General features: G+C 34.8%; 6 protein-coding genes across 8 annotated transcripts; 2 read left to right on the top strand and 4 right to left on the bottom strand.

Moving 5' to 3' along the window:
• Positions 1-1205: 1205 nt before the first annotated feature.
• LOC116014869 (vesicle-associated membrane protein 724) lies at positions 1206-4138 on the bottom strand. Its single transcript, XM_031254824.1, has 5 exons — positions 3889-4138; positions 2381-2522; positions 2140-2260; positions 1837-1899; positions 1206-1748 (listed from the first exon to the last, which is right to left on the bottom strand). Exons 1-5 carry the CDS (start codon positions 4076-4078, stop codon positions 1599-1601), a joined length of 666 nt encoding a protein of 221 aa, XP_031110684.1. The 5' UTR covers positions 4079-4138; the 3' UTR covers positions 1206-1598.
• Positions 4139-4527: 389 nt separating this feature from the next.
• Positions 4528-4986, bottom strand: LOC116017672 (SKP1-like protein 1A). The gene has a single exon (XM_031258299.1). It carries the CDS (start codon positions 4984-4986, stop codon positions 4528-4530), a length of 459 nt encoding a protein of 152 aa, XP_031114159.1.
• Positions 4987-7614: 2628 nt separating this feature from the next.
• LOC116017715 (SKP1-like protein 1A) lies at positions 7615-8073 on the bottom strand. Its single transcript, XM_031258343.1, has one exon. It carries the CDS (start codon positions 8071-8073, stop codon positions 7615-7617), a length of 459 nt encoding a protein of 152 aa, XP_031114203.1.
• A 105-nt stretch (positions 8074-8178) lies between these two features.
• Positions 8179-12520, top strand: LOC116015160 (E3 ubiquitin-protein ligase Topors). Of its 3 annotated transcripts, XR_004097560.1 has the most exons (7): positions 8179-8334; positions 9877-10327; positions 10647-10784; positions 10886-10943; positions 11108-11361; positions 11452-11754; positions 12019-12520. XR_004097560.1 is itself a non-coding variant. In XM_031255180.1 (6 exons), exons 2-6 carry the CDS (start codon positions 9957-9959, stop codon positions 11525-11527), a joined length of 897 nt encoding a protein of 298 aa, XP_031111040.1. In that variant the 5' UTR covers positions 8179-8334; positions 9877-9956; the 3' UTR covers positions 11528-12520. The 3 variants fall into 3 exon arrangements, 2 of the variants coding, with proteins under 2 accessions (XP_031111040.1, XP_031111041.1); XM_031255180.1 differs by having other exon boundaries at positions 11452-12520; XM_031255181.1 differs by lacking the exon at positions 8179-8334 and adding an exon at positions 8378-8528 and having other exon boundaries at positions 11452-12520.
• A 1271-nt stretch (positions 12521-13791) lies between these two features.
• On the bottom strand, positions 13792-14416 carry LOC116017539 (SKP1-like protein 1A). Its single transcript, XM_031258150.1, has one exon. The coding sequence runs from the start codon at positions 14380-14382 to the stop codon at positions 13924-13926; it is 459 nt and encodes a 152-aa protein (XP_031114010.1). The 5' UTR covers positions 14383-14416; the 3' UTR covers positions 13792-13923.
• A 958-nt stretch (positions 14417-15374) lies between these two features.
• LOC116017025 lies at positions 15375-18407 on the top strand. The gene is made up of 2 exons (XM_031257529.1): positions 15375-15529; positions 17658-18407. Exon 2 carries the CDS (start codon positions 17750-17752, stop codon positions 18092-18094), a length of 345 nt encoding a protein of 114 aa, XP_031113389.1. The 5' UTR covers positions 15375-15529; positions 17658-17749; the 3' UTR covers positions 18095-18407.
• The last annotated feature ends 873 nt before the right edge of the window (positions 18408-19280 follow it).

Genomic DNA, 19280 nt, shown 5'->3' with positions numbered 1-19280 from the left:
GTTCAACTTTCTTCATGATTATTATGAAAAGATCGGATTTTTGTTTTGAAGGTTGAACTCCTACAGCCTCATCATCGTCTTGGGAGAAAAACATTGTTGAAATCAAATAAAGAATTAAAAGGGTGAGGGGTAGGTTGATGTTCATTTATGACTAATCGGGGGTTTGAATTTAAATCTTGATAGCATGATTGTTAAGTTGTAAAAATTCATGAGATTGATATTCGTTTGGAAACCTATGAATTGAATGACGTGATGGTTCAAAAGAATGATTTTTGCCACAATTTCAAAGACTACCTCTAGTTTTGCCATTATAAGATAAAGATATTCTGCTTGAACTTTCCATTTGAAAGTATGAAAATGATAGAAGTAGAGTTGTAGAGATAAACAAAAATGTAAACTAAAAGAATAGAAACCATAGTCATAGAGATGTAGATTTTGAGTAGTTGAAATATAGAGTTTGATAAGGAGTTAATACCAGCTTAGGTTCCTTGAATATTGCAATTTACGTAAATTAAATTGTATATGCATTTTGGTTAATCATGAAATGCAATAATGTTGAATCTTAAATTCATTGCTCCACAGGAAAAAAAAAACAAAACAAAACAAAACTTATCAGGCAAATCCATAGTACCAAGTCCACATAAATTATCTCATAGATGGTGTTACTACTCAAAGTGCAATTAACATTTATTAACTTGAATGTTTTGCAGCCTAAGTTTTAAATCCATCATCTGAATGTTTTGCAATTCAATAGAAAAAATTGGAATTCCGTGAAATTTTTCACCAACCAAACAATGAAATTGTAAATTCCATGAAATTTAGTAGGAATGAAATTGCAATTCCATCCTACTGAACGCCCGGTAAAAGTCACCAAAGCAATGAAATTCACCACTCTTTATTAACTAAATCAAGAAACAAAGCAGTACCTCCTTGGTTTCTGCAGATCGTTCTTCGTTCCTCTCACACGTTGGCTTTGCAATTGATGCTTGCAGGACCTCTTTGGTTTCGTTTAATACTTGTCTCGTTTCTTTGATTCCTAGATCACAAAATGTTATTGCTCATACTCTTGCTTCTGCGGCGTTTACGCTCGCAAACACAATGTACTGGGATTCAATCCCTCCCGACTCTATTTCTGCATTTTTGCATTAATCTAAGTTGATTGTTTGGTTTTCAAAAAAAAAAAAAAAATCAAGAAACAAAGCAGCTAAACTAGAATGCACCTTCTGTCTATTCTTGTTCTTGTTGTAGTGTATTACTGTATATTCTATTATAGTAGTCTGTTGATCATACAATTGAATTGTATCTCATTCTATTTCATCAAACATCCTAGTACTCTTCAAATCTAAACCATGTCTATATCATATCCCATGGTCTAAACAATACACTATTCCAACAGCACAACAAACCTCATGCTCCCCACACCTCTCCCCTATAGAAAAAATCAAGAATAAAAGCACAGAGAAAGTGCGACCCACCGCCTAACAGAATCTAGGCAGTCCATGTTTGCAGAGGAAATTCTGTTGTCGTGTAGCATGAAGTGTTTTTAGTGTCCTGTCTGGAAGTGAATCGAGTCGGTCCAGTTCTGAGCGAAAGATATGCTAGTTGGTGCAGTCGAAGCCGTGGCAAACAGAAAGCCAGATTGTGAGTACCAAAAAGACGATGATTCCTAGTACAACCAACTTTATTTTCATATTCTGATACCACATCTTGCGACGGATTTCTGTCCCCTGTTTCTTGAATTGTTGGGCCTGGAAATAACATAATGCAAAGGAGATGTTTACTGAACTCATTACATGTTTATTTTGTCAGGAACCTTAAAAATACATGTAACCCTACCGAATTATGTAGATCTTCTGCCTTGTTGGTAAGTATAGTCAAGTTCTCCCCTCGTTCAATAGTCTGGAACATATAAACACGTCAAGTGGACAAGAAACAGTTCCATTGCTCTACGTATTGTAAACGAAAAGGCAATATCTACATTTATGAAAGGCTATAGCCTATAGAAGTGCAAGCTTATCATTAGAACCATATAATATTGGCAGATGATAATGGAGATTCACTAAATTTGAGGTCATAATCATGATTCCATTCTGACCTAATTCTTAGTATCATACAGAGCCTTAAGTTTATTTGCCATACCTTGTCTATATTCTCGAGCATAATACTTTTGACTTCTGAGACCTGAGCCTTGACTTTTAGAAGTTTCTCGATTTCATCTGCATGCTCAATTATATACTTCATGTGCTCCTTCATAACTGGTCTGTAAATTGTCACATATTTATTGTTATTGTGGCTACTCAAAAATAAAAATTTTAAATTAAATGAAAAGAAATATGAAGACACAGAGATAAGAATGGCTCCTAGTATCAAAAGAGCATACCCAAATTCTTTATTCAGACTCTTCGCAACAGCTGTATCTGCTTTACCACCACCATATCTTTTCTTGAAATCTGCTTTTACACGTTCCAAAAATGCAATGGAAATTTGCTTGCCAACTGAGTCTTTGGCAACAACACAATAAGCTGACACGTAAAAACATCATCTCAACAAACTTGCAACAATCTTTGGAATCTCATTCAAATAATTCTCAACTGGCGGAAATTTACAATTGAGAGACAAGAGGAATCTGTCATTCGCTAAAAAGCGCCATTCGCATAGATATTGCACGGAAGCACTCATGCTTCAACTATATGGACAGCATAAAATTAGTCAGATGGCAACTCTGGCAGCCAATATGAATATCTTTCACTTATGTTTCTAGACCTATTGCACGCTACTTTACACGCTAATTGTATTAAAACTAACTTGTTCCATCGTGCACACACTATGGATAGATTTACAGGTCTGGTTGAAAATGCATTACACAATGTAGGAATTGAAAACTTTCCAGCTTGAAGATTTTTTGGGGTTGCATCTGATGGGAAAGGGTCTCGAACCTAAGACCTCATGTGTATTGTCTCATACCTTGGCTACAAGCCCATAACTAAGGCTCCCTTTAGGAGAGCAGATAAAGAATATCCCAGAAATACTTGCCCTGAACCTTCTAAATTGATTTCCAAACAATTTTCACCAAATTCTTTGCTTGAAGAAGTTACTGTAATAAATTTCTCAATCCCTAATCAAGAACTGCATTCACAAGCCATTTCCAATTACCCTAGGTTACAACCAAAGCCAAATGTTCAAACCTTGAGATGTCCCAGCAGCATTCGACATATTGTTTGATTGACAACTTTTTAAAACACAAGCATAGAATTTGATTATCCCTATAATTACAAAACCTATTACCTAATTTAAATCAAATATCATTCCATTAATTCAGCCTTATCCCTCCTCATTTCATCTTTCGTTGCCTCCTCACTTTATCACTGCATTGCCTCTACTCACTTCATCATCACTCTCAACATCAATTGCCTTTATTTTTAAATTTTGTATTTGTAAAACCTTTAATCCGATTATAGAGTCATACAAACCAAGGTAATCATTCCAATTCCAACCTACTACCAAACCTGCAAAATACTTTCACCAAAACACATTCCAATTACCAAGTATTTGATTCCCATTCCCATTCCGAATCCACCACCACTTCCCAACAACATCAGAGACAGCAACAAAATTTAAAAATTAAGCTGTTCTACACTTATACCTATTGGTGTCTGTATCATGTTTAGTAACTATTTTCCATCATAAAGATCAAAACCTCAAAAGCAGACCCTAAAATCCACATAGGACGAAGATTCAATCTTTAGCTAAAAGATGTTAGATCCAACAATCCCCACTTGAAGTTCAACCAGAATTCCCTCACCTCCCCAGAAATCACAGCAAAACAAAAGAGATCAACCGCTCAAAAATTAAAGAACAATACAAACCCAGAGAAACAAGAAGAATTACCATAACCATCCTCGAGAAGGAAGTTAAAAGTGTGGTGATCACAATTGTAAGTGAACTTGTTGTTTGAAGATGGCAGCTTGTGCAAACACTGAGCCGCAATCGCCGGGAAGTTTCCGGTGAACTCCGTGTACTCCGCCAATACCATAGTTCCCCGAGCCACAAAGCTGTATATGAACGATTCTTCGCCCATATCTCTCACTCACCCACCCTCGAAGCAGAAATCGAAAATGCTCTCAAATTATGCAATCAAAAAGATGTTTTACTTTGTTACCAAGTTATTATTACAACGTTCTAGAAATTCGAAAATATTAAATGCAACGGAAGGCCCACAAACGGCGCCGTTTTCTTTGGTTTAATTTTTAAAAAATGGAGCCAACTTGACATTGTCTAATTTATAATTAATAATATTTTCTAGAATATTATAGATTTGGTTTGGCACTTGACTACGTAAAGAAAGGTATAGACTGTATAATTGTATAAAAAAATAAATGAATTCAATACGAAAATAACACATCAATTCAGCTTCCTTCAGAAAATCACATAATTTCATGAATGAATGTTCTATAATATAATTGTATCAAACGAACTAAAACGATATTGATCCTAAAGTCCTAATAGTATCTAAAATATGTGTGAATTTTACTCAAATGCCCAAGCATTCTCCCTACGGACCTCTTCTTCTTCCTCAGGTGTGAAGTCATTTTGAATGTTAAAATTTTTGCGGAGCTCTTCCACTGTCTTATTCTCGATCAGATTTGCAACAGCTTGGCATGTAAGATCAAGCAAGCTCTTAACGTTAAGGAAATTAGCGGCCATTATAAGATCTAATAGTGTTTGATGGTCAACTTTGATGAAATTAGCATCAAAGTCTTTAAGATCATCCTGGCTAGTCTTTGCGGCTTCGGCGTGCGATTTGCAATACCCTATAACCTTAGCCAAGATCTTGCCAGTCACGTTAGCGATGGGAATGATAGTGTCCACGCATTCGTCGTCAATCATGTACTTTATCGTTTGCATCTCAAGAGCCACCAATTCTTCCACCTCGAATATCTCCTCATCAGAACTCCTCAATATGATCATCTTGGTAGAAGACATCATCAATTCCGTCTACTCTCTACTAAATTATAAAGAATTGCAAATTACAACAATAAAAGATTGGTGCTCTTCAAACATATGAGAATCCTTTTTATAAGTACACCCCTTCAACCTCTTTGTTTAGAAATAGGAATCTTAACTCATATAGGATTAGACAACTTCCAATTAAAGATTATATTTTCAATTTTGATTCTAAATAAGAATTTTAACTCATCTAGGATTAGACAACTCTGAATTACAAGACTTTTCCAATTTTGGTTCTTAAAAGGATCCACAAATCATCTTTTAAAAAAATCCACAAATCCTTATACATATGAGACTTGTAAAGGTCAAATGAAAAATTATTTGGATCGCCGACCGGCAGCCTCCGACCGCCCAAATATAAAATCTTATTTTCTCAAATTGTGGTAAATCCATAGTCCATACCCCTTCTTGCCGCTGCCCTAGCATTTGCTAACTAAATTTGTGTTTTCTCGTTAACAAGTATTCCAAGGTATTTGTTGGGTTTCCATTGTTGTAATTGTGCCTGGCCTGTCAACTACTAATTGGTGAACTTACATGTGATATACTTAAATAGAATAAGTACAAAGAACATAGAGTAGAAACATGCATGTGATCACCATTTCATTCATAAATTTTCTTACAACAAAGAGAAATACATCTTTTATATATATATATATATATATATATATATATATATATATATAATAATGATGACCGTTATGTATTGAATAGCCATAATGTCCATAATAATAATATATTTATAACATCCATAAATTTATTTACTTTTTCATGTCAATTGAAATGGAAATTGCCAAAGGCCTTGTGGTCAAGCGGCATAAAGTGATTCTCCCAAGTGGGAGGTCATGGGTTCAAGCCCCAGTGGGCTTTAGTAGGTTGAGAAAGTATATGGACAGATACTACATGTAACAGGGTCAATAGTATTCAAAAAAGAAATTGAAATTGTGGGTTGTTTTTTATGTATCAAGATTTTGATGGCGGAAAGAAATTATTGGTCACGGATTAGAATAATAAAACAGCCCCTTAAGATGCTGCCAAAATTCTAGTTTTGATTGTTTTATTATTATTATGTCACCGTGACACCGTGTTAAAACTTTGAAAATTTTTTGAAAATCTATTGGAATGCCTGATCATGAATGTAAATTGTAATGGGGTATGAAAAGCATTGGCATTTGCTGTAATCTAGTAAAAGGAGGAGCTAATACACAGAAAAATTTTGATGACCTATTGTAAAAATTTCTAAGTTACCAAATTTGGTACTTTGAGATCTATTCTAATATATCAACTCAAATTACTTTGGTTGACTTTTCCGGTGAAATTCTATTTTAGGCAATGGTATTTTAGTCTCTTCAAAAATTCTCAATGTGTTAATTCCACTCGGAGTTTCATTGTCTTTGGTGTCAATTCCAAATTTAGTCAAAAAAATTATTATTTTTTCATTTAACAATCCAGACTATCATATTTTGGACAGTTTTAGTCCTTCCGATGACTCTTTTAGGTGAAACCCTATTTAGACAATGACATTTACGTTTCTTCGCTTTTTTATTTTCTAATTTTTTTGCGTCGATTTTTTCCTGTTTAGCTGTGGATTGCACAATTTCATTCACTCGGCTCTTTTCTTCATCTCCTTCAACCTAATCAAAATCGCCGTTCGTCAATGACGATATCGAGTACGTGAGGGCCTTCAAGTGCAAGGGAACCATTTTTGCAATGCAATTGGAAGGTTCAAGATGTAGCTACTCGATCGACTTCAGCCTGACCCCTATTGTTTTAGTTCATGATTCTATGAATTATCTACTATATATAGCTATAGAGCTCAAAAAAAAAAAAGGAAAAAAAAAAAAAAGAAGAAGAAGAAGAAGAAATAAGCATATTCTTTGTCATCGAAAATACCCTTTCCTAAAATATGACCAAAGGTGTCCAAAATATGATCGTCTGGGGTGCTAAATGGCTAAAACGATTGTCTGTGACTAAAATTGTAACTTATTAGGAAAATAATTTTAAAAAAATTGAAGAGACCAAAATACACTTGCATAAAATAGGATTTCACCGGAAAAGTCATTGGAATGACCAAAAGTATAAAAAATATGATAGTCTGGGGTGTTAAATGACAAAAACGATAGTTTAGGAATAAATTTGAAATTTCTACCAAAGACAATAGACCTCCAATTAGACCTGGCAATTCGTATATACAAGTTCGTTAACGAGTCAACACGAAGACGATAAGTCTAAACACGAACACGACATGTTAAGGTTAACGAGTTTAAATTTTTAACACAAACACAATTTGTTAACGGGTTAAACGAGTTGACATGTTTTGTGAATAGGTTTCAGGTCATGTCAACACGATATGATGAAACATGTTTAAATCCGCTAAACCTAATATATTAAAACAACTAAAATTTAAAGTTATATAAAAAAGAAATAAAACCTATAATTGTATAAAATAAATGAATTCAATGTGTAAATAACACAACAATTCAGCTTCCTTCACAAAATCACATAATTTCATGAATGAATGTTCTACAATATAATTATATCAAACGACCTAAAACGATATTGATCCTAAAGTCCTAATAGTGTGTGTGTATATATATATATATATGAATTTTACTCAAACGCCCAAGCATTCTCCCTACGGATTTCTTCTTCTTCCTCAGGTGTGAAGTCATTTTGTATGTTGAAAAATTTGCGAACATCCTCCACTGTCATCTTCTCGATCAGATTTGCAGCAGCTTGGCAGGTAAGATCAAGCAAGCTCTTAACATTAAGGAAATTAGCAGCTATTATGAGATCCGATAGTGTTTGATGGTCAACTTTGATGAAATTAGCATCAAAGTCCTTAAGATCATCCTGACTAGTCTTTGCAGTTTCGGCATGCGATTTGCAATACTCTATAACCTTATTCAAGATCTTGCCAGTCACGTTGGCGATAGGAATGGTAGTGTTTGCGCATTCATCGTCAATCATGTACTTGATCATTTGCATCTCAATAGCCACTGCCTCTTCCACCTTGAATATCTCTCCGTCGGAACTCCTCAATATGATCATCTTGGTAGAAGACATCATAAATTTCGTATGATCTCTACTGAATTCTAAGGAATTGCAAATTAAAAGTTAGTGCTCTTCAAACATTTGAGAATCCCCTTTTATAAGTACAACCCTTCAACCACTTTGTTTAGAAATAGAAATCTTAATTCATTTAGGATTACATCTTCAAATTAAAAATAATTTTTTTTAATTTTGATTCTAAATAATAATCTTTAACTCATCTAGGAGTAGGACGACTGTTCCAAGCGCCGGCCGACAGCCTCCGACAGTCCGACCTCCGTAAGCACACTTCCAAATATAAAATCTTATTTTCTCAAATTGTGGTGTATAGTTATATATTCCGTATGAATTGTGTGAGCGAATCAAAATGAGAAATGTGCTGTGTCTATATTAAATCTGTGTATTATGAGCCCCTGTTGTTCTTTGTCGATTGTCCATTCTCCATACCCTTCTTGCCGTTGCCCTAGCTTCAGGTAGACCATTATGCGATTTGCCAACTAAATTTGTGTTTTCTCGTTAACAAGTATTACTAGGTATTTGTTGGGTTTCCCTAAATTTATTTAATTTTCATGTCCAATTGAAATTGTGGGTTCTTTTTGCTGTATCTAGATTTTGATGGCGGAAAGAAATCATTGCTCTATAATTAGGAGTAGAATAATAAAACTGCCCATTAAATGCTGCCAAAATTATAGTTTTGATTGGTTTCTTTATGGGTAAATAGAATTCGAGCTTTCACTGTACCAAAATCTGAATCTTCAGTGAAAGGGGGGGTGAGGGGTAATGAAAGGTGTTGACTCTAGGTTGTTTCATAAGCTCTAAGCTCAAGTGGTATATGAGTCCCTGCTTCTGTTTAGCAACTCTTTTTGGGTGAAAAGTAAAACTCGCAACCACTATCCGAGGCTGTGCACTTAGTAAACCAGTCCTGTGACCTTAGCCAACAAAGGATCACAAGGAGGTAAACCAGTCTAGGTTGTCCATAGCTTATCAGTTCAAACCAAGAAGGTTGGAATTTGAACTTGTGACCTTATGGTTACAAGTTTGTATCCTTAGCCATCTTGGTTGGGGTTACCCCTTGTTAGCAACTCTTGCATGAATAATATAGGTATATGGAATATGGATACTCTTCTAGTCTTCTTTGAATCTTTGCATGTGTGTACCTCTAAAAATCATAGTGTTTTCTTTATCTATCAATTCTTCCAATGATTTAACTTAAGAGGACAATGTCTGCCTGGTTAATACTAGATCACACTCAAGAGGGACTGATTTTGTATTGACTATTGACTGAGGTTTATGGAGCATAATGTTTGATCACATTCCAATTGGTTAGCTGTACACAAAACATTTTTTCCCTAAGCAATATAATACCGTATATATTATAACTGTGATTTTGTGCATTTTTACATATGTGATTATGCTGTATTTGAGTTGACAATGTTGGGTTTTAGGGAGAAAACAGAGTGAGCTACCATGGCAGCCCTATATCAAAATCATGTATCTTTAAATTGGATAATTGATTGTTGATGTATGTAGCATAGTAAAGGTCAAGCTTTGCTGTAATCTAGACATGTAGTCAGTGAGTTATACTGCCAAATCCTTTTTTTTTTGTCACCATGTTAGAACTTTTTAGAAAAAATTTGAGAATCTATTGGAATGCCAAATCATGAATGTAAAGAAGTATGCAAAGCAATGACATTTGCTGTAATCTAGTAAAAGCTGAAGCTAATACATATAAAAATTTTGATGATCTATTGTAAAAATTTCTAAGTTACCAAATTTGGCACTTTGAGATATATTCTAATGTCAACTCAAATTGCCTTTCAGTGGATTAGAGAACAATATCACAGTAACCAGCTTAAGTAGTTGCTAAGCCCAGCACCTTCTACCAACCTATTCTTCAGTTCATGGCTCCTTCACGAGAAAGAAGTACTCAATGCCGAGTGTACAAGTGTAAGTCCATAAGACACTCAGATTTGGCTCAAATCGCTGATGCCATAACTCAAAATCCTTGTCCAATATGTCTTTGTGAAATCAAGCCAAGCCGAGCTGCACTGCTTCCATTGTGCAAACATGCCTTCTGTGCTGACTGCATCCACAAGTGGAGTGATTACAAGCGTACTTGTCCACTTTGCAAAGCGGAATTTGGCTCTTGGCTTTTCATAATTGATCTCTCTTCTCAAACCCTTGAGAAGGAGAAATTTAAAAGTCCAGTGGATGATAGACCTCACACAGTAGGTTTTCCAGCGCGGCGAAGAAGCCATTTGGAAGAACTGAGGTATTTGACCTAGATTTGTTTTTTTTTTAATTGAGATTTTTCTATTTTGTGAAATCATTTCTGAACTTCTTTTTCCCATAGTATTATGCTACTATATATCGTCTATATGAATTTAAAGTGTTTTATTTGCTGATATACATGTTAAATAAAGAAACACACACACATAATGTTTTTGTGTTTGTACTTAAGATATTTCAATTTTCAAATAAAACACTGCATTTATTCAAATTATAAGATGTGAATATCGTATATATGTGATGGAGGTAGATGGCTGTAGGAGAGTGAAATTGTTAACATGGAGGGGGAAATTGTTAATCAGGTTAATTAGAAGAACAAGGGCAGAACTAACTACCCAATACTCGAGAACGGGGGTAATCCCGAGGAGGAGGTCATTTGGCCAATTGGAAGCTGCAAACCCTGGTGTCATTAGGGAGAGAACACTGCAATGGCGGGCCAGGTTGCTAATTCATATTAATCCTTTTCATCACTATAATCATATTTATTAAAATTAAAATGATATTTTCTGTGTATATGACATTGTTCATATGCTTCTTGCAGCATATATGAAAGGAAATTGCAGGCTGTTCCTTTCTCATCCAAAAATCGTCTTATAGAGGTATATCATTTTTTTTTTGTCGGTACATCTCACATAAAATTCATTATGCATTGGAGAATTATTGTAATTATCAGATTAACTACTATTGTCTTGTCTTAGCTAGAGGTATTTGCTTTACATTCTTTAATCCTTAGGGAATAATATTTTCAATAATTAACTTCCAGCAAATGGAACACAACAACAGTGCCAAAGCAATGGTAGTGCAAAGAATAGAACCTTGGATAAAAAGGGAGTTGGAGGCTATTCTTGATGACCCCAATCCATCTGTTATTGTCCATGTTGTCACCTCACTTTTTGTCTCGGGAAATGAAAGAAGCCACCAAGCTAGTTCTGGAGAACCAGGTGCAAGGAATGACTTTCTTGCTCCTCTGCGGCCTTTCTTGCATGAAAAATCAGAAATGTTTTGGCATGAGCTTAGGTAAACACACCATAGTGTTTAAATGAATTCCATGCTTGCTTCATTGTTACTGGCAATAATGTTTGAATGGTTGATTCAATGTGTTTGCAGATGTTTTGCTGAGAGCCCTCTCTCCCTCGAGACATATGATACTGTGGCGGAATATATATCATTGAACCAAACTTAGATGGAATAATAATTGTCTAATGGTGTAATAGCCAAAAGAATGCACTGATTTCTTGATATATGTGCCTAGTATTTCTTGGAATGGACCGGTGGCTTGGTTGACAAGGCATTTTACTTCCACATACTCATGAGTTGGACAAACTAAATGACAACATATGTCGGTGCAAATCGGTGGATGCAAATGCCATCACTTCTTTCCTCAGATCCCACAACATGAATATGCAAGGGGTGAGCTTGGAACAAAATGTTTTTCTATCTGGTTTTATCACTGCCCTGATTCTTCTGCTGCTCCGTGTGTTTCTGAAAATCTCTCTGAGATACAAGGATCCTCATTCCCGTGCGAAATTTTTTGAGAAAAGCATTTTATGCGGGCCAACTTCAATGCAAATAATGAGAGGCGAATAGAAAGATGTACTGTTATATGGAAGATTGGACGGATTTTGATTAACTATACATGCAAGTGAAGTGCTACTTTTAGCGAAATCCCGACAGATGAATTCAGCACTAGTTGTGTCCTGTCTCAAGACAAGTTAGGAGGGCGAGAACATAAGGAAGACACGCCTCCTAGATTGGAGGAACTTATGTGAGAGAGGGATAGTTCATACCCATCAACAATATACACCACAAGGGTAAGTAATGTGATGATTATTTTGCAAATCTTGGTCAAGAGGTCGTAAAAGAACTTCATTTTTGTGTTCTTATTGAACCCTTGGAGAGAGTCAAAAGAGCTCATTGAAACTATAGAAATGGCAAAACATTTGTATGAACAGAACTCCAGCTTAATTTTCTGATGTATTAAAACATTACTAAGCACAAGTTCTTGCTTTCACAGCTTGTGAACTCTAGATTTGGTTTTAGACTCCAGGTTTTCTTTGTTTGCTTGTGGAATCATATTACACCAGAGTTTTAGAGGTGTAGTAGTGTTTGTTTTGTTTAACATTTCAATCTTGTTTGGGTTTTGAGTGGATAAAGTACCTTTGAGGTTCTTGTTTTATATGTTTTTGTGTAATTTAGTTCCTGTATTTTAATTTTGTGCAATTGTACATGTATTATAACAAGTTTGGATCCTTGACCCTGGCAATTGTCTGAAGCCAAACGAGTAAATATTGACTCCACTGAGGCTCGAACTGACCTCCCGGTTGGGAGAGTCACTTCATGCCACTTGATCATAAGATATTTGGTAATTCTTATTTTGTTCTAATTATTTACATTATCAAATTCATCCTACCGATTATCTTATACTTCTGAGTTCTGATGTGTTATGCCAACTCAAATTTTATTTTATTATTTTTTAATAGTACACTAACAGATTAATATTATATTACAAAATAAAAGATAATATTGGCTCTGTTTAGTAAAATTGTTAGCCTATCAACCAATTTTGGCTTATTTGATCATTATAAGTTGTTTGACTGAGTTAAAAAATTAATATAAGTGTTTGGTTAATCAATTTTTTGTAACTCTAAAATGCTAAAATTAACCAATTTTGGTTTATTTGATCATTATTAGTTGTTTCAATTAACTTTTTAAGAAAAGAAATTATATCAAACAACTATCTGCTAACAGCTAATTTACCAAACACTATTTTACAATCAGCTAATGTTATCCCAATAAGCTAACAACCTAACAGCTGTCAGTTAACAACCATTTTACCAAACAAGACTAATATAATGCTAACCCACCCTATCTTAGTAGGTAATCAATTTGGTATCACTTATAACTAATATATTAATATTATATTGAAAAATGGTTAAATAAACACTGACCTTTTCTAAAAGGTCAATTATGTTATTAAGTTTTTTATATAAATCCATTCAAATTAGAATAAACATAAAATTAAAAAATTAAATTGATAGCAAAATTATACTACCTCCGTCCCATTTTGGTTGTCTAATTCGTTTAACGAGATTTAATTGAAGTTATTTTTAATCCAATTTTTCATAATATTAAGTTTAGCATTATTATATAAAATTTATATATTTAGAAACTACATTAAAAGTACTACTAAACGCAAAAAATTAAATTTAAAAATAAAAAAAAATTACTAAAGAATATAAGCAATGAAGAAATAGTAGGTTTAACTAATGAATAGTAAATATGACAGGTAAAATGGGACAGGGGAAATAATAAAATTATAATGATAGAAAAATTAATAATAATCCTTAAACTTTAAATTTTCAATTCATTCTTATATGTAATTTTTTAACGATTAATAATTTTTTTCTTTTAGAAAAATTCTTTTTATTTTTGAAAGCAATAAATGAATTACATAAAAATATAAAATAAATTGAATTCAATAAGAAGATAACACAACAATGCAGTGCAATTATATCAAACAAAATAAATTTATTTATTATTATGAAAGTCCTACTAGCATCTAAAAAATATATATGAATTTTATTCAAATGCCCAAGCATTCGCCTTACGGATTTCTTCTTCTTCCTCAGGTGTGAAGTCATTTTGAATGTTAAAAAATTTGCGAACCTCCTCCACTGTCATCTTCTCGATCAGATTTGCAACAGCTTGGCAGGTAAGATCAAGTAAGCTCTTAACATTAAGGAAATTAGCAGCTATTATGAGATCCGATAGTGTTTGATGGTCAACTTTGATGAAATTAGCATCAAAGTCCTTAAGATCATCCTGGCTAGTCTTTGCAGTTTCGGCATGCAATTTGCAATACTCTATAACCTTATTCAAGATCTTGCCAGTCACGTTGGCAATAGGAATGGTAGTGTTTGCGCATTCATCGTCAATCATGTACTTGATCATTTGCATCTCAATAGCCACCGCCTCTTCCACCTTGAATATCTCTCCGTCAGAACTCCTCAGTATGATCATCTTGGTAGAAGACATCATCAATTTCGTCTACTCTGCTGAGAATTATGAAGAAGTGCAAAATAAAACAATAAAAGATTGGTGTTCTTCAAACATATGAGAATCCCTTTTATAAGTACCTTGTTCAACCTCTTTGTTTAGAATTAGGAATCTTAATTCATTTAGAATTGGACAACTTCCAATTAGGAATGATTTTTCTAATTTTGATTCTAAGTAAGAATCATAACTCATCTAGGATTAGACAACTTCCAATTAAAAATGACTTTTCCAATTTTGATTCTTGAAGGATCCTAGAGTCCTTATACATATGACTTATATACTCTTTCTAAAATCCTAACTTTATTTTTTTTAGTTTAATAACTTAATTGCTATCTTCCAAATAATTGGATAGTCACTGTACATAACTTGAAAGTGCAATCGGGTCACTAAACAAAAAAAAATGCAACTAGGTCACTGAACACCCCAAATGCATGCAATTTCGCATGATAGCAGGTTACCATCAATTTCTTCAAGTTATAATTAAATTAAATTTTGTTTAAAAATTATTATATTAATTTTTAATAAAAACATTAAAAAAAATCATAGAGTGTCTTCGTCTTCGGTTGGAGACGAAGAGAGATCTCTTCGTTTCTTCAACCAGAGTCTCTTCGTCTCTGGTTGGAGACGAAGAACCCCTTGGAGACGAAGACAAGTCGACGAAGGAGGGGTGGTCGGCGATTTTACTTATTTATTTATTTTTTTAGTTTTTTTTTATTGAAATATCATTAAAATAATTATTTAATTTAATTTAATTTAATTATAACCCGAAGAAATAGATGATGACCTGCTATAGGTAAAATTACATACATACATACATAAGTGTTCAGTGATTCAATTATACATTTTTTTCGTTCAATAACATAATTGCATTTTTAGGTTACGCCCAATTTTGACCTTATTCCTTTTTCTAAATTCCTAGTTTCTTTTCTAAAGTCCTAAATCCTAGTCGCAAGCAGGCAAAGCAGTGCCGCAGAAGAGCGTCGGCCGACGCCGCCAGCCGCCAGCGATACTCACAAGCAATTAACAAACCTTCTTCTGAAGATCTGAAATCTCAAATTGAATACTCCGTCAGCCTTGCCGTCCATCGCCGACCTCCAACTTCGCCATCTACCGGCAGCCTCCGACCTCCGTAAGCACACTTCCAATTATGAAATCTCATTGTCTCAGATTTTGGTATATAGTTATATATACTCCGTATGAATTTTGTGACCAAATCAAAATGAGATATGCGATGTATCTATATTAAATCTGAATTTTGGTAGTGTATTATGAGCTCCCGTTGTTCTCTGTCCACTGTCCATTCTCCATAGCTCATCTTGCATGACATAGATAATGCTAGCTGTTTACTGATATTGCTTTTGTTTGTTTTTAAAATTATACTAGCCTAGGGCTGTTGGAATGGGTAGCTAGCTCTCTTTTGAACGTGCAGAAGAGAAATGCAATTTCTGACCATTGAACTTTTAATTTTTATGTGGTTACTCAACAAATAATAATGCCAATCAAATGTTCTCACATCATTACATGGACTGAATGTGATTGTTTATCTGAACTTTGTATTAAGTTTCTTTAGAGCTATCTAGACTAATTATTGCCTTTTTTATTTTGGTATTTTATTACATTATTATTTTTTGTAACTTTAGGCGGGTTGGGTTGGAGATTTCCTGGCATGCCATAACAAATGGCAGGTTACGGACTGATCCACCACCCTGCCAGCCTGTTCTGACCGACTGAGTCTTGCTCATACATAAGTTTTTGATTTTATCCCTCCATTGGTGGAAATGATTGTTCAGTGTCTCAATTTCTGGAATTGATTTCATATTTTGTTATTTGATAGGTCAAGTCTATAATTAGTTCCATTTGAAATTGTTTATGAAGATTTGGAATCTAAGTTTTCTACTGAGTTACTGAATAAGCAGAAAAAACCCTGGAGTTTTTGAGTTTATTTTCATATTGCAAGTATTTTTAGGTCCATTTGAGTATTCCTGGTAATTGGTGTGTGCATTTCAAATTCGAGCTATGCGCACTCCAGAAGTTAGGCATTAAGTTTATGAATAAATCCTGGAATGCATGTGGTATGCTCCTGGTTTGATACACTTTACCTAAATCATGTGCTTCTGCTTCCATTTTAGTGGTAATTTTTTACTTTTTTGAGCATTTGCTTTAGTGATGAAGTGTGGGTATTTCATTATACTTTGTTTAAATTACTTTGATACTTTAGAAAATCATGGTGTTATGTTCATACTTCATACACTAATGCATTTAGTTATTTTAACTTAAGAACAGGATATGAGAGTATCTGTTTAGATTTTATATTTAGAACAGAGTGGCACTCCTATTACCCAGAGGATTACCGAGCTAAATGTTCTTTATCATGTTTCAATTGACTTAGGTGGTTATAACTAATTGGGTCTACAATATAGGTCTCAGTATTGAATGGAATAATATGTTGTTGGTTTGCTTTATGGCTGATCTGAAGCTTCTTGAAGAAGGCTATTATCACCTTGTAAACAATCTCCTTTACTCCGAAAAGTAGATAAGTTCTTGTGCATTCTTTTTTAATACACATACATACCATTTAGCTTGACAGCAAATGTTAGGGGTTGTGGTGACAGAAATTCATTAAAAAAATGATATGTATGAAAAAGATTGGAGTAGTTCATTCTAGTGGCAACTGGCAAGTTAAATTCCTATTTTGCTTTCTAAGAGGAGACATGGTTTATGCGGTTCAATGTGCAGATTGTCTGCTATCACGTATAATCCTTCCTAATCCATGCCTTTATTTCATCCCATAATGTAGGGAGGGAGTCTGTTCTATTGCATCTCTTCTTTGGAGCATCCAGCCATATTGAATTAGATATTCTAAACAGTATTAGTTGTTAGTTTGGCAGCCAAAATTGTTTTGCCAGTTTGAGAACATAGAGTAAGCCAGTAAGGAATTGGTTATCTTCTTAATGCCATATGGAATAGATAACTCTACCATTGCTATCTCATATTTAGAATAGTATCTTTGACGTGGAGGCATGCAATATATTATTACTTCCATGGGTATATGAACCATAGTGAACTTTAGCATTTATACGGAGTGATAACAAATGCATTTTACTGGTTTATTGAAGTATATTTTCAAGTTAGATAAATTGAATTCTTTAATTTTTTACTTCTTTGAAACTAGTACTCCATATTTGTACATAGTAACTGTTGCTCATTTTATACCTTATAGTAGTTAGTACTAATGAAATATATCTTTTTGCTGGCAGTTGGCCCCAGTATCGAATTTGCTTATTTCCTGGTATAGCCAAGCAACTTAGAATTGAACTCGACGCATTAGTAGCAGGACCTGTTATAAATTATGGCTACTCAGCAAAAAGGAGAAGATGATCAACAAGCAATACATGTAGAGATGCAAGGGACAGGCTCATCTAGTAGTAGCTGGGTGGGAAGGATCCAAGAACAGTATGGCAAGATCAAAGAGAATGCAGAAACTTACCCTTATGTGTGGGGTTCGTATATCGTTGTGTACGGAGGATTTGGCCTCTGGTTTGCCTACAGATGGAGGAAGCTCCGCAAAACTGAAGATAGAGTCCGAGGTCTTCAAGAGCAGCTCCGCAAGCTCGTTGAATCTCAAGAGCCTGGAAGCTCATCTGGTGGTGCCACTAGCGGGACACGGCCGCCACATGATAAACCCACTGATTAGATGGTTTATCAGTTTCTATACCCTTTCAAATTGCATTATTTTTCGTCTTTCCCTGACTTTTTTTTCTGAAGTAGATTCTCCAAATTGAAAGTAGAGAATTTGAATCACAACTTAATCTTGAAAAATGTCAGGTCAGCTGTTAAGCTGCATTTCTTGCAGGTTTTGTAAGCCTAATGCCACAGCACATAAACAGAGTTAGCAGAAGGAAGCTTGAATATCTTTCTGTTATAGGCTTCTTATTCCTTGTTTTGTATTTAAACTGCATTATACTTGCAACCTATTTACAGAAATGTACTATTTTTTGTGATGTGCAGATGAATTGTTTAGTTTCGTATATTCTATTACATAATTTGCAGTCTCCTCAGTGCTTGCTTCTTCAATTTGTTTTGCAACATGCACAAGCAACTCACTCATCGTCTTCTTCAATCTTCATGGGGACATGGGCCGCGGGCTGTCTGTTGGGCCCAGTTTGGTCAAGTGGCCTTATGATGAGCAAGATGGATTGAGGAATCAGGCGGGTTAGCCCGGGGCACAGCTATGTGGACCATAATTAAATGTACATTTTTAATGTACTAAATATACATTATTTTTGTAATGAATGTACATTATTTTTTATACTATAAAAATAATGTACATTCATTACAAAAATAATGCACATCCCCTGAATATAATGTACGTTACTTTTATACTGAATGTACATTATTTTTATATTGAATGTGCATTATTTAATAATATGGTACACACAGCTGTGGATTGGACCCCGGCAGTGTGGCTTGTCGGGTCGTCTCTGTAGCATGACCATGGACGCCCACAGTCGGGTGGCAAGGGGCTGGCGTTGGGGTCCATTGGCCTCCGCCTACTGCGGTGTGGTTGGCGTGGGTGGAGCATGCCCCATCGTGGCTTTGGTGTTCCTCCGGCAAAGTTGGCGCATGTTGCGCATACTTGGAGGTTGGCGCAAGCTGGGCGTGGCACATACGTGGTTGGTGGAGAGGAGGCACGTTTGGAATTGTATATGTGGATGACGTTGTGGGGTTGAGGTGTTCTATAAAAAGGGGTGCTCTGCCTTCTTAGAGACAACTTGGTTTGACCATTACAACAATTCTAACTTAGTGACTTGTGGTCCTAGATCTTGTAGCTTAATGTTTGAGGAATAATTTTGAGTGCGGTTCACTTTCGGTTTAGGTTG

This window comes from Ipomoea triloba, chromosome 4 (assembly GCF_003576645.1).
Source record: "Ipomoea triloba cultivar NCNSP0323 chromosome 4, ASM357664v1".
Lineage (NCBI taxonomy): Eukaryota > Viridiplantae > Streptophyta > Magnoliopsida > Solanales > Convolvulaceae > Ipomoea > Ipomoea triloba.
The sequence above is the reverse complement of the archived record's forward strand: the minus strand, read 5'-3'. Positions and strand labels throughout refer to the sequence as shown.